A 15484-nucleotide genomic window follows, 5' to 3' on the forward strand; every position below is an offset into this window, starting at 1 on the left:
GTCCGGTTGAAACGCTTTGCTCATGTGTATGCGGTGAGTGTTAGCAATCATAGAAGACTGTATGATGGTTGAGTATGTGGAGCTCTTACTAAAACTCTATTGAATAAGTTGAATTGCAATTGCTTGGCGACTGAGAACATAGGTTGTTGGGTTTCAAGAGAATTCGTTGTTTGAACCTTAACATGTGAATTAGTTGCCACTATAACAAGAGATGTTTTATAAGAAAGAATTGTTGTTATGATGCTAGGAAAAGTGATTGAAATTATTATTGATCAAACTTATGCACTTTGCTAGCATTCACACTTCATAAATTATTTCTTTTATCATTTACCTACTCGAGGATGAGTAGGAATTAAGCTTGGGGATGCTGATACGTCTCCAATGTATCTATAATTTATGAAGTAGTCATGCTGTTATTTTATCATTCTTGGATGTTTTACAATCATTTTATAGCAACTTTATATCATTTTTTGGGATTAACCTATTGATGCAGTGCCCAGTGCCAGTTGTTGTTGTTTGCTTTTTTTTACGTCACAGGAAATCAATACCAAACGGAGTCCAAATGCAACGAAACTTCACGGAGATTTTTTATGGACCAGAAGACCAACAGTGGGCCAAAGAAGCACCTGGGGAGTGCCCCGAGGGGGGCACAACCCACCAGGGCGCGCCTGGGGGCCCAGGCCCCCCAGGTGGGTTGTGCCCACCTCGGTGGCCTCCCGTACCCCTTCTTTGCACTATAAATTCCCAATTATTCTGAAACCCTTCGGGACTAACCTAGATCAGAAGTTCTGCCGCCGCAAGGCTCTGTAGCCACTGAAGACCAATCTAGACCCGTTCTGGCACCCTGCTGGAGGGGGAATCATCTCCGGTGGCCATCTTCATCATGCCGGCGGCCACCACGATGAGGAGGGAGTAGTCCACCGTCGGGGCTGAGGGTTTGTACCAGTAGCTATGTGTTTAATCTCTCTCTCTCTCGTGATCTATAGCATGGGCTTTGTTAATATAGATGGACCATATGATGTTTCTCCCCTCTATACTCTTGTTGTGATGAATTGAATCTTTACCCTTTGAAGTTTTGTCTTGTCGGATTGAATATTCATATATGAGAACACATGATGTATGTCTTGCGGTATGAATACTTGAGGTGACAATGAGGTATCATATTTATTCACTTGATGTATGTTATGGCATTCAACTTGCGGATTCCCCAGGTGATATTGGGGTAATCTATGCATAGGGGTTGATGCACGTTTTTATTATCTTTTCTCTGATAGAAACTTTGGGGTCTCTTTGTAGTTCTTTGTGTGGATTAAGTATTATGAATATGAATTTTCTTTGGTGTTATTTTAGTACGAACTCTAGGATAGATCGAATGGAAAAAATAGCTTTGTGTTATTTTAGAACAAACTCATGAATAGATCGAACGGAAAGAATAGCTTTGAGGTGGTTTCGTACCCTACAAACAATTTCTATCTTTTTTCTCCTCTAATAGGAACTCGGGAGTGATTCTTCATTGCACGTTGAGGGGTAATCATATGATCCAACTATGTTAGCACTGTTAAGAGATTGCACTGGCGAAAGTACGGACCCTAGGCCTTGTTTTCAAGCATTGCAATACCGTTTTTGTGCCCGTTTACTATTTGCTACCTTTCTATTTTTATTTATTCAGATTATAAAATATATATTTCTACCATCCATATTACAGTTTTATCACCATCTCTTCGCCGAACTAGTGCACCTATACAATTTGCCATTGTATTAGGTGTGTTAGGGACACAAGAGATTTCTTGTATTTGGTTGCAGGGTCGTTTGATTGATACCATCTTCATCCTACACCTCTCACGGATTGATAAACCTTAGGCCATACACTTGAGGGAAAATTGCAACTGTCCTAAAAAAACTCTGTGCTTGGAGGCCCAACACGTGTCTATAAGAATAAAATTGTGTAGTAGACATCAGACCCACATGCTAATTAACCTCTTAACTAAACTAGATTAGTTTTATAACTCTGTTTATTTAGTTGGGTCACTAACCAGTGGGACACTGGGACACACTGGTCAAGGTTGACCTGGAGCAGTCAGTTGACCTGCTGAGGTCATCATGATGTATTGCTGCGACAGTAATGCTTTTCTAGATTTTAAAATAAATCGGAAATGACTTATTATTTCCAGAAAATGTCTAAAACTTCTAAAAATCATAGGAAATAATCTATGACTCAGACGAAAATAATTTGTCAGATCACGGGTTCCGGCAAAACCCTCGAGGTTCGAACTCTGGGGTGCGCGCGAAGATTTCCTCCCTACCGATCTACGCCCTAGCTCGCTAAGATCTCGCGGACGAACTCGACGAACTCACAACACAAAGACACAAGATTTATACTGGTTCGGGCCACCGTTGTGGTGTAATACCCTACTTCAGTGTGGTGGTGGTGGATTGCCTCTTGGGCTGATGATGAACAGTACAAGGGGAAGAACAACCTCCTGAGGTTGAGGTGTTCTTGTGCTCCAGATGATCCGCCCTACTGTGGTGGCTAGTTCTACTTATATAGGCCCTGGTCCGCTCCCCAAAAATTGAGCGGGAAGGGAGCCAAAAACAGCCAATTCGAAGGGGGGCAGCTAGTACAGCTTATCCTGACAAAAGCGGTCTTCGCCTGCGGAAAGCTCTGGTGGTGACACTGTCTCGGGCTCCACGGTGATCTCCGTCCTGACGTCCGGCTGGTCTTGGGCTTGTTGCACTGATATGGAAACCTTTGCCTGATGCCTCGGTACTCCGCGCCTGCGCTGGCCTCCTTGGCACCAAAGGGGAAACAAGGATGTTGCGCGCGCTGGCGCCCACCTGGCGCCCGCCTGATCTTGATCGTCATGGCTCACGTCACGGGAGCCTCGCGAGGTTTGCCCTGCCTTGATATCTCCGCTCCTCGCGAGGCAGCCTGGTGAGGCCGCTCCTGAGGAGGTCTTGCGTCGTCCCCCTCGCGAGGGTCTTGATTGCCTTGTTGATGAAGACGGGTCGTACAGGCCTGCTAGCGCAGCCACGCCGTGGGCCGCACGCAGGCAAGTCTGGGGACCCCCGTTCCCAGAACACCGACAGTAGCCCCTGGGCCCAAGGTGCGCTCGGGCTTGGCTTCGCGGCGAAGCCAAAGGTCAAGCGCGGAGCGCCGCGGGCCCCAAAAGCTTGCGGCCTTGGTCGACGCATGGCGGTTGATTGGACGTGGGCGTCTCCACTTCCCCACGCTGCCTTTGTATCCGCCTGGCTATGCGGACCCCGCAACCTACGCAGTTATTCATCCATCGCCCACGCCTGGCTTCACCAATCTCTCTGCTTTCTTGAGACTCTGCTCCTCCCCCCAATCTGATCTGCGCCTTGCCTGCTTCATCGCCATGACGCCGGAACGAGTAGACAAGGGGAAGAAGCCCCTGCCTTTGCCAAGTGCGCCTCCGGCCTTCGAGCCTGCGCTCGGCCGATCCTTGGTGCTCAACAACGAGGCCATGGACAAGGTGCGCCCAATGCTTGCTTCCAGCTTCAACGAGTGGGGGGAGATGGTGGCTTGGCCTGCGTCTCGCGCTCACATCGCTCGGGCAACCACCGAGATCCCAATCTTCATTGATGCCCTTTGGGCTGGCCTGATTCCTCCCTTCTCCGCCTTCTTCAACGCGGTGCTCGAGCATTATCAGATCCACATGCTACATCTCGACCCTCAATCTATGACTCTTCTCGCCGTCTTCGCCTTTGTGTGCGAAGCCATGGTGGGCATCGCTCCTTCGGTGGCCCTCTTCCGCCATTTCTTCTCATTGCATCTGACTGACCCTCGGCAGAGCTCGGGGTGCATGGGCTTCCAAGCCATGGCCGCGACAGCGGGCGCGGGGATCGACTTTGAGCTTCCTCCATCTACGAGCGAGTTTCAGAGACGATGGGTGTTTGTCGACGCCGGTGTGCTCAGCCCTCTGCTCCGTGCTCCGCCAGGGCCTGCCATTCCCAACTCCAGTTGGGGCCACCAGAGGCTTGCGAGCCCCCGTCTCGTTCCCGTCTGGCTCAGGCTGAGGAGGTTGAAGGACCGCGGTGTGACTGCGCCTATGGTGGTGAAGGGGTTCGTCAAGCGCCGAGTCGCTCCGCTTCAGCGCCATTCCCGCCCGATGTGGGCCTTGCTCAGTAGTGAGGACCATATGAGGTTTTAGGAGGAGGGGCTTCCTCTTAAGACTCGGCAAACGGTGCTTGCGGTCCTGACAGGTGCCCCTCTACCGGACGACATGCCCAGGAAGAGCTGTCTGCTGTACCGCTGCGAGAACAACGCTGAATTTGCCGAAAGCATGCCCTCCTTTGATGAGTGGGGGCTGCGCCAGATCGGCCTGGTGGGGCCCCGCGAGAACCCTGTTGACGTGGTTTCCTTCCTCCCCGCCGGTTCCGAGCTCGTCCCAAGTGTGGGCGCAGGGGGGCAGGCTCCGACGGAGGTCGGCGGCTTGAGTGCTGAGGAGCTTATGCCGCCTGGTGATCCTGGGGCGTCGTCCTCGGGAGCTCGCGATTCCTCCTCGGGGGCGTCGGTCACTGAGGCGGCGCAGCATGCGGCTCCCGAGGTCAAAGCCCCGGAAGCCTCGGGAGGTCATGGTGACACGGCCCTCGACTGTTCACCGCAGCCGGGCACCCCTGAAGTTGTCCCTCCAAGCTCTTCCTTGGCCTCGCCCCGCGCTGGCCGCCACGTCCAGCGCTTCGGTCGGCTTTGCGTGGACTTCGAGGAGCTCCGCAAGAGGAAAGGATCCCCGAGCGGCAACAGCATCTTCGAGCCGCTGAAGCGAAGGAAGTACATCGCCGTTGACGTGTAAGTACCGTACCGCTATGGCTTCTTGTGTGTGGTTTCCATCTCCTGACGTCAGTTCTTCAGGGCTACTTCCGTCGAGGCTGCTGCGCCTCCTGAGAAGCGGCCTCCTCTTTCTTCGACTCCCCCATTGGCTTTGAGCGCTCCGAGTCCGCTTGCTGCCCCTGGAGCAGGGTTGGTTGAACGGGCGCGCTTGCCTTCATGGCGCGCTGATCCTGCGACCTTGTCGTTCCTCCCCCACGACTTGGCATGGAGCTTGGCAGGCGTGCCCAGGACCCCTCCTCCGGTCATGGACAGTAGCTAGTTAGCTTCAGTCTTCGGTTCCTCTTCAAGCAGCGGGCCCCAACTGGCTAGGGCCCCCCGCGAGGACTGGCTGGCGCCTGGGGCAGCACGAGCCCCCAGCCCCCTGCCGAGAGGCGGTGCGCCACTTGGTGTCCCGCCTGCAGCCCCCGAGATGGAGGATGAGGTGGGCCGCGCGTTAGAGTCTGAGCGCGGGCGAAGCGTCGTTCGCCATGAGCTCTTCCAAGAGGCGATGGGCGCGATGATCCGACTTGGTGAAGAACTCGCTGATGTCGACTCGCATCTTGAGGCTGAAGGTCTTCGGCTGGCGGAGGAGTGGCGTAAGCTGAGGGTGGCCGTCAACCTGGGCCGCTACCAGCATGATCTTGACAATGCGAAGGCCGAGGCGTCCCTCAAGGTTTCCCGCGAAGCTCGCTCCTGAGCCTTGGAGGAGGCTCGTGAGGCCGACCGTCACCGCGAGGCTGCGGAGAAGCGCGCGTGGGAGCTCCAGGCCTGGAGTACGTCCCTTGAGCAGGAGGTGGAGGCACGCAGAGCTACCCTTGCTTCGCTGAGGGGGACGCCCGCCGAGGAAGAAGAGGTCCGGAAGCGCGAGGAGGCGTTGGCCCTGGAAGCCGTGGAGCGCAGCCTCGAGCTCGAGTAGTTGGAGACGAGGGAACGCCAAGTTGCCCAGGCAGAGAGTGCCATTGGGGCTCGCGAGGCCAGGGTCCAGGAGGAGGTCAACCGCCGGGTGGCCGAGGTTCGCGTGGATCTTGAAGGTCGGAGCGACCTGCAGCTGAAGCTCGCGGGGACTGAGGCCGCGGCCAGGACCGCCACCCTCAGGCCCAGGCTAGACGAGGCGGAGAGGTGTGGGGAGGCCACGGCTGCCGCCCTGGTCACGGCGCAGGCGGACTTGGCATCCGCCCGCGCCGAGCTGCTTTCGCTTCAGAAACAGGTTGATGATGCCGAGGCCGTCGCGCACCAGAACAAGGAGGAAGTGCTTCAACGGAGGATGCTAGAGCGCGAGCACGCCCCCATGCTTCAGGACCTCCGGAACAGGGCTAATACCGCCCTGGGCTTCATCTGCGACGAGAATGCACCACACCCCCACTCGAATGAGTACGCTAGTCACCTGATCTTTTTCACCAACATGGTGACGCGCCTGGAAGCCCGGTCTGACAGGGCTCGCCAGCTCGTGGAAGAGAGAAGTCGGGGCCTTCTCGGGCGTGCGTTCTCCCGTGTCTTCAGCCATGTCCGGAACACCTTCCCCAACTTCGACTTCGACGCCGCCATTGCCCCCGTACCACAGGCCGCCCGGGGCGACCTGGCACGGTGGGTGGAGGACAACGTGGATGCGTTGGTCAAAGCCTTTGCTTCTGACGACGACGCGGTGGTGGTCGTCACGGACGAAGGCGATGTGGTTGACGACGGTGACGGAGGCGTCGCCGAAGGCGGCGACGGTGCCAGTGAAGAAGACGACGACGCGAGTGACGCGTCCGAGGGCGATGTAGCGTGTGACATATCTGGCTGATCCCGTGTTCTCCTATAGTTTTATCCTGTACTCAAAAACTTGGGCATGGCGCCTACAGATTGTGAGAGCATTTTGAGAGGGGGAGCCCCTCGTGCAAGCAGACCGACGCCTTTATTCTTTTGTGTCGAGCTGAATGTGTACCTCTGTGATTTCATGAGTCTGTCAGCGGGTTTGCCACATCAGCTTGCGTTGGTCGTGGTGCGCCTCGAATGGGATCGCGAGGTCTTGAGCTCCTGAGTAATTCCTGAAGGGCCCGCAGACTCACCCGAGTGGGCCTCGCGAGAATCAGGTGTCAATAATGGTATCGACGCGCGTGCTATGCGTCTGCGCCCAGCCCCGCTCGCGAGGGGCCCGCGAGGGGGAGGCGACGATCGTGTGCTTCATGACAAAGCAAGAGCCGGATGGCAATAAATCGCTCGAACGAGCAAAGGTACCCCCCGCGCGCATCAAAGAAAACTCAACTTCAACTTAAATCCAAAACCAGAAAGCAAGGCTACAGAAGAAGAGATCCAAAGCAAATGGCCGCGTCTGGCATCTAGTCTAGTCTTCTGGTCTTCGAGTCTTCTCACCAGCGCGGAGCTAAGTGCTGCCACTAGGCGTGGGAGGGAGCCCCAGGGCCTGAGGCCGGCACCCCTGAGACTCCGGGGTGTGTACAGCCCCACTCATTATTACGTGAGAGTGTCACGGGCGGCGAGCTTCACATGCACTGGGCCTTCTTCACAGGAACCGTCCTTGCTTCATATCGCCAGACGAGGGCCCCGCCTTGCGCCACCCTCGACCACCTTTGAGCCGACCGGCAACCTGGACGACACAAAGGGGGGAAAGGGGACGCCAGCGGTGCCCTCGGCGACCACGGGTCCTCTGCCGGGGGAAGGCTCGCCGGCACCTCCCTGGCAGAGGGCCTACCTCCGGGCGTTGCCTGGCTTCGGGCAACATGGGGAGGGGCCTTACTCCTGGCTCCCTCCGTGCGGCCCCCAACGTGCTTCCCCCGGCGGAAGGGATGTTGTTGTACCAGGGTCGTCGACCGATGCTGTGACCTGATTCACTTGTAGCCCATGGTTAGCGTAAGCCTACTCCTGAGAGATTAGCGGTACCCTGTAGTTGTTGTTGCTGGCGAGATCGTCGTGGTTCTCCGTCGGTTCCTAGAAGGCTTCAGCTTCTAGCGTCCCTTCATCCCAATCTTCTCCGAGGAACGAGCCAGGGTCGTCCTCCGGCGCGTACTCCTGGTCCATCATGCGAGGCACGTAGGGTTCCGGGGCCGTTACCCCGAACACCTCGCCGTAATGCCCCACACTCCATGTTGCCCGGCCTAGCGCGGCGTCCTGAGGATGGTAGTGCGGCATCTCACTGGGACCATGGGAGGCGACGCTCATGCCCATGCTTGTCGCGGGCGGCACGGGGGCGGTGGAGCCCCCGGCCGTGCTGGTGTTGACGAAGCCCCCAGGCACACCTGAGGGCGCGTGGTTGCGGCGAGGCCCGCCGTGAGATCCCGTAGCAGCCTGGGAGGGAAGCAGATAACAGAAGGGCGGCGCTCCTGACGCCGCCGCATCCAGCAGCTCGGCGACGCGTTCCAGCAGGGCATCCCGGCCACTCTCCATCAGCCGGCACCGCAGCAACTCCCGCGCCACCGTGAGCGTGGCCCGCATGTTCTCCTGCTCCCGCCATGTGTGCGGCGCCGTTGCCGCGGCGTGGCTTGCAGCCCTTGCAGCGGCTCGCGCTTGTCTTGGAGTGAGGGTGGACGACGCCCCGCCACGCCGCCCGCGCCCCTGCGGCGTTAGACGGCGCTCGGGCCGCCTGGAGTGCGGGGTTGAGGTCTTCATGGGCAGATGGCGCCACCCGGGCTGGCCAAGCTGCCCAACGGTCGGAGTCGGCCCTCGGGTCACCGGACATCATGGCCGCGGAGCGTCGATGGGTCGATCGGCGGGAAAGAGGCTCCGGCGCACCCCTAGCTGGCGCGCCAAATGTTGGATTACGGGTTCCGGTAAAACCCTCGAGGTTTGAACTCTGGGGTGCGCGCGGAGATTTCCTCCCTACCGATCTACGCCCTAGCTCGCTTAGATCTCGCGGACGAACTCGACGAACTCACAACACAAATACACAAGATTAATACTGGTTCGGGCCACCGTTGTGGTGTAATACCCTACTCCAGTGTGGTGGTGGTGGATTGCCTCTTGGGCTGATGATGAATAGTACAAGGGGAAGAACAACCTCCTGAGGTTGAGGTGTTCTTGTGCTCCACCAACTAGTGGGTGCAAGGATGGAGTGGATCAGGTCCCAGATGATCCGCCCTATTGTGGTGGCTAGTTCTACTTATATAGGCCCTGGTCCTCTCCCCAAAAATTGAGCGGGAAGGGAGCCAACAATGGCCAATTCAAAGGGGGACAGCTAGTACAGCTTATCCTGACAAAAGCGGTCTTCGCCTGCGGAAAGCTCTGGTGGTCACGTCGTCTCGGGCTCCACAGTGACCTCTGTCCTGACGTCCGGCTGGTCTTGGGCTTGTTGCACTGATATGGAAACCTTCGCCTGATGCCTCGGTACTCCGCGCCTGCGCTGGCCTCCTTAGCACCAAAGAGGAAACAAGGACGCTGCGCGCGCTGGCGCCCGCCTGATCTTGATCGTCATGGCTCACGTCACGGGAGCCTCGCGAGGTTTGCCCTGCCTTGATATCTCCGCTCCTCGCGAGGCAGCCTGGTGAGGCCGCTCCTGAGGAGGTCTTGCGTCGTCCCCCTCGCGAGGGTCTTGATTGCCTTGTTGATGAAGACGGGCCGTACAGGCCTGCTAGCGCAGCCACGCCGTGGGCCGCAGGCAGGAAAGTCTGGGGACCCCCGTTCCCAGAATGCCGACATAATTTATATATGAAAAATGATCAGAAAAATATGAGGAATATGTTTATGCCATGCTCATATATGTTTGAGAAAGTTAACATCACCAACTAGGACAATTTATGATTATGGAATATATGTTAATTAGTTTTGGAGTTGGAACTTGCTATATGTTTGAATTCCACTTCAATTAAAATGACTTGATGTTGCATTAGCTCAATTCAGTACATTAATGTGTCATTTTATTCATTTGATTGTGCAGCACATTGATTGTTCTCCCCCTTTTCCTGTTGTCAGTGTTTGTTCCTTCTCGGTAGAAGACGATTCCGACGTTGTGAATGTTGACACCAATGAAGAGCTATACTATCTTCATAAGTGTCAGGCAAGCAAACCCCCTTTGAGCATTATGATACAGTCCCACTCTCTCTCTCTCTCAGTTGCTCTCTTTTACTGCATTAGGACAACAACGATTCAGCTGTTACATGTTGCGATAGTAGAACCCACTCCTCTGCATGACCTGTCTTTGCCACAGTAAATAGTTGAAACCTTCTAGCATGAGTAGAAATTGTTTGAGCCATGATGCGCCTTCTCATTCGTGCTTGCTTGTTATGCCTGCTATGGTTAGAGTTGTTTCAGGTCTGATTCATCTGGGATGGATTGGAATGGTGGTGTACATGTCCTACTGTTGAGAGCTAAGTGTGTGAGCACAATTTGGTAAAGGTAGCGATGAGAGGCCATGTAGGAGTACATGGTGGGTTGTCTCATTGGGACCGTCCTCAGGAATTGAATTTTATGTGTTTATGATCCAACAGACAGCTACTACCATAAATTGGGCCCAAAACCCATGGACCCTCTCGACTTACTAATCTCCTTGATCTTTGTCCAGGAGTTGCAACTAGTTTCTGGTGTTTGTAGGATATGTGTTAGAGGTCAGGTGTAGCCTGACCCCAGGGGTGGGCTATGATGCGGTAGAGACACCGAGGCACGGTGTACCAGGATGACACCCGAATGGTGCTCTTGGGAACATCACTCTCATTGTTTGGGGCCGTGCGTGAAACCACAGCCGAACTTCCTTCGCGGATACAACCTTAAATAGGCGATAAACCTGGACTAGAGTCTTGTGTGGTTAGTCAGGTCATGGCTGACACCCTCGTTCAGCTTCCGCTTGAAGGTTGCTGAGATACATGACATGTACATGGTGGTAAGTGGTTAGAGCGTGTGTGATGAAGTACACCCCTACAGGGTTAATGATCTATTCGGATAGCCGCATCTCGGATATGCACTACTTGGAAAGCTTAGATTGTTCATAGACAAGTTGAAATGGATACTCTAAAATGCGCAAGATAAGTGTGAGTGCTATGGATGGCCTTCTCGTAGGGAGACGGGAGTGGATCCATATATAGTGGTGTATTGATATGGTGAATATGTGGACTCGTGTGCTCTTTCTCACCTCAAAGAAAATACTGGTAGTTGTAGTATAGGATAGCCACTAAGTCAAAGCTGGCTTGCTGCAGTTAAACTACACAAACCCCTTATTGATACCTGATGCATAATTAGATAGTTCTGATGCAAGTCTTGCTAAGTACATTTGCATAATTTATGTTTTTACAGAGGAGACTTCGGTCTCACTAGTAGTTCCACGTGGGCTTCGACAGTTAGCTTGGGAATCCCACACAGAGGTCTGGTTCCTTTGGAGGGTCTTGTAGATAGATATGCTTTCTAGCCTTCTTTCTTTTCAGCTATCTGTACTCAGACAGGTTATGCTTCCGCTTGTTGCTTGTATGACTTTGTATGTTGGGTCATGAGACCCATGTTTGTAATATCATGCTATTTATGGCTCTTCGAAGCCTCTTTTAAATAAATACTTTGTGTCGTAGAGTTATGTTGCGATGCCATGTTGTACCAACACATACTTGCATGTTCTATGTTCGTATGATGTGTATTGCTATGTGTTGGGTCACGACACTGCAGGAGGGAGACACCACTTCCCTCCACTAGGTGCGACACAATGTCGCGTATGTGGCTTACAGTCTTAGCCTTATCGAGGATAGTAGCCAATGCATCGACCACCATGTTGAATAGGAACAGGGAGAAGGGGTCACCCTGCCTAACCCCACATAGAGTGGGGAAATAGGGACCGATATCACCATTGATGTTAACTGTGGTATGCCCTGAGGTGACCATCTGCATGACCCGGGTGACACAACGATTTTTAAACCCTTCCCGGAGCAACACTTTACGAAGGAAGGTCCAGCTGACCGTGTCATAGGCTTTGTGGAAGTTGATTTTCAAGAAGACGGCCTTGAGGTTTTTGGCCCGGGCCTCGTGCAAAATTTCGTGGAAGACTAGGACCCCATCCAGGATATATCGACCTTGGATGAAGGCTAGCTGATCAGGGTGGGTGATGCGGTTGACCAAAGGGGCCACCCTATTGGCGTAACCCTTTCCCAGTATGCGGAAGATCACATTGATCACCATGATCGGGCGGAACTGGCGGATATCCGAGGCTCCGGGGACCTTGGGGATCAAACTGATAATCACATAGTTAAGGCAGTGGAGGTCGATGGCGCCCACATAGAACTCCTGAAAGAGGGCCATGACCTCCTGTTTGATGACAGCCTAGAAGGTCTAGAAGAACTTTACTGGCAAGCCATCGGGGCCCAGGGAGGATGATACATCTCCAACGTATCTATAATTTTTATTGTTCCATGCTATTATATTATCCATCGTGGATGTTTTATATGCATTTATATGCTATTTTATATGATTTTTGAGACTAACCTATTAACCTAGAGCCCCGTGCCAGTTTCTGTTTTTTCCTTGTTTTTGAGTATCGCAGAAAAGGAAAACCAAACGGAGTCCAATTGACCTGAAATTTAACGGAGATCATTTTTGGACCAGAAGAAGCCCACGGAGCACCGGAGATGGGCCAGAAGAGTCCCGAGGCACCCACGAGGGTGGGGGGTGCGCCCAACCCCCCTGGGCGCGCCCCCTACCTCGTGGCCGCCTCGGAGACCCTCCTGACTTGTTTCCGACGCCAAAACCTCTTATATATACAGAAACTTCCAGAAAGAAACCTAGATTGGGAGTTCCGCCGCCGCAAGCCTCTGTAGCCACCAACAACCAATTGGGACCCTGTTCCGGCACCCTGCCGGAGGGGGGATCCCTCACCGGTGGCCATCTTCATCATCCCGGCACTCTCCATGACGAGGAGGGCGTAGTTCACCCTCGGGGCTGAGGGTATGTACCAGTAGCTATGTGTTTGGTCTCTCTCTCTCTCTCGTGTTCTTGATTTGGCACGATCTTGATGTATCGCAAGCTTTGCTATTATAGTTGGATCTTATGATGTTTCTCCCCCTCTACTCTCTTGTAATGGATTGAGTTTTCCCTTCGAAGTTATCTTATCGGATTGAGTATTTAAGGATTTGAGAACACTTGATGTATGTCTTGCATGGGATAATCGTGGTGACAATGGGTTATTCTATTGATTCACTTGATGTATGTTTCGGTGATCAACTTGCGGGTTTCATGACCTTGGGAATCTATGCATACGGGTTGGCACACGTTTTCGTCTTGACTCTCCGGTAGAAACTTTGGGGCACTCTTTGAAGTACTTTGTGTTGGTTTGAATAGATGAATCTGAGATTGTGTGATGCATATCGTATAATCATACCCACGGATACTTGTGGTGACATTGGAGTATCTAGGTGACATTAGGGTTTTGGTTGATGTGTGTCTTAAGGTGTTATTCTAGTACGAACTCTAGGATAGATCGAACGGAAAGAATAGCTTCGTGTTATTTTACTACGGACTCTTGAATAGATCGATCAGAAAGGATAACTTTGAGGTGGTTTCGTACCCTACCATAATCTCTTTGTTTGTTCTCCGCTATTAGTGACTTTGGAGTGACTCTTTGTTGCATGTTGAGGGATAGTTATATGATCCAATTATGTTATTATTGTTGAGAGAACTTGCACTAGTGAAAGTATGAACCTTAGGCCTTGTTTCAACACATTGCAATACCGTTTGTGCTCACTTTTATCAATAGTTACCTTGCTGTTTTTATATTTTCAGATTACAAAAACCTATATCTACCATCCATATTGCACTTGTATCACCATCTCTTCGCCGAACTAGTGCACCTATACAATTTACCATTGTATTGGGTGTGTTCGGGACACAAGAGACTCTTTGTTATTTGGTTGCAGGGTTGTTTGAGAGAGACCATCTTCAACCTACGCCTCCCACGGATTGATAAACCTTAGGTCATCCACTTGAGGGAAATTTCCTACTGTCCTACAAACCTCTGCACTTGGAGGCCCAACAACGTCTACAAGAAAAAGGTTGCATAGTAGACATCAGAGAATGACGGATTCATGCTTTTAATGGCCTTCCAGACCTCATCCTTGAAGAACGGTGCTGTGAGGGCAGCATTCTCGAGGCCCAAGATGCGCTGGTGTCCACTCCAGAAATCTACTGCTAGAGCCAAGCCTCCCCTAGGGGAGGGTGAGAAGAGGGCTTTTAGAAGCCATCGACATGTGTGTGGATGTCGGTCAGGCGTTGCAGGAGGATCTCCCCGTCCGAAAGCAAGGGGATGGTGTTCCACCTCCCACGTCCATTGGCGATGGCCTGGCAATATGTCGTATTGGTGTCACCCATGAGGACCCAATTTTAGGTCCCACAGAGCCGCTAATAGGCCTCCTCGTCGGAGTAGATGACCGTGAGCTGGTCCTCAAGGTCGTATCGAAGCAACATTCATTAGGGGCAAGTCCCACCGAGTCTGCCTAGAGATCAAGTCCTGATGGAATCGAGGATGGCTTTCTTGCGCTCTCGCAAGTCATGGACAAGGTTGGCGCCCAGCCCTTCATAAACTATCGTGAGCGCTTGCCCAGAAGTGCCAATCATTGACATCCCAGATAGACCGGTGGGAAGAAAGACGGGACTCCACCCATCGATCTCAAACGGCTTCGACGAAACCGTTCTGGTTAAGCCAGAACATCTCAAAGAGAAACCTAGGAGGAGGGGGCGGGCGACCGTTCTCTGATGACAGAAGAAGAGGGGCGTGGTCTAAGCCAATCCAGGTGATGGCTTGGAGGGAGGCAAGGCGGCAGTGAAGCTCCCACTCCGGCAAGACCAAGACGCGATCCAGAATCGAGCGGGTCGGGTCCGCCTCGTAGTTGGTCCAGGTGAATCTGGCACCAACCTTATCTAATTCTTGGAGGCCGAGTTCAGCAATATAGTCATTGAACATCTGCATCCAAGGGTAGTTGACTAGATCGTTGCTCTTATCCTTCGTGAAGCGGAGGAGGTTGAAGTCGCCACTCACCACTACAGAAAGTTGGGCGGCCGAGACCTTTCTCTTGAGCTCGACTAGGAAGGACTCAGACCGGCGATGGTCAGCAGGGCCATAGACAATTATGACCTCCCACTTGAAGTTGAGAGCGCGTTCTAAGAGCTCCATCCTGCCGTACAACTCAACCCGGTCCATGACACCTGATACGTCTCCAAACGTATCTATAATTTATGAAGTATTCATGCTATTATTTTATCATTCTTGGATGTTTTACAATCATTTTATAGCAACTTTATATATTTTTGGGACTAACCTATTGACCCAGTGCCCAGTGCCAGTTGCTGTTTTTTGCTTGTTTTTTACATTGCAGAAAATCAATATCAAACGGAGTCCAAACACCACGAAACTTTTTGGAGATTTTTTTTGGACTAGAAGGAACCCAATGGGCCAGAGCTGCACCTGGGGGGGGTTCCCTGAGGGGGGCACAACCCACCAGGGCGCGCTAGGGCCCCTTGGCGCGCCCGGGTGGGTTGTGCCCACCTCAGTGGCCTCCCGCACCCCCTCTTTGCACTATAAATTCCCAAATATTCCAAAACCCTTCGGGGGTTAACCTAGATCAGAAGTTCCGCCGCCGCAGGGCTCCGTAGCCACCGAAAACCAATCTAGATCCGTTCCGGCACCCTGCCGAAGGGGGGGAATCATCTCTGGTGGCCATCTTCATCATCCGGCGGCCACCACGATGAGGAGGGAGTAGT

The 15484-nt window shown here is 53.1% G+C and overlaps 1 protein-coding gene across 1 annotated transcript; it reads right to left on the reverse strand.

The window, feature by feature from the left end:
* Positions 1 to 14393: 14393 nt before the first annotated feature.
* Positions 14394 to 14924, reverse strand: LOC141027739 (uncharacterized). The gene has a single exon (XM_073505041.1). The coding sequence runs from the start codon at positions 14922 to 14924 to the stop codon at positions 14394 to 14396; it is 531 nt and encodes a 176-aa protein (XP_073361142.1).
* Positions 14925 to 15484: the final 560 nt, after the last annotated feature.

The sequence above is a fragment of the Aegilops tauschii genome, chromosome 1 (assembly GCF_002575655.3).
Source record: "Aegilops tauschii subsp. strangulata cultivar AL8/78 chromosome 1, Aet v6.0, whole genome shotgun sequence".
Lineage (NCBI taxonomy): Eukaryota > Viridiplantae > Streptophyta > Magnoliopsida > Poales > Poaceae > Aegilops > Aegilops tauschii.

Bases quoted from the DNA above. Each gene is read 5' to 3' on its own strand.
- LOC141027739 (XM_073505041.1), bottom strand. From the start codon at position 14,924: ATGGACCGGGTTGAGTTGTACGGCAGGATGGAGCTCTTAGAACGCGCT.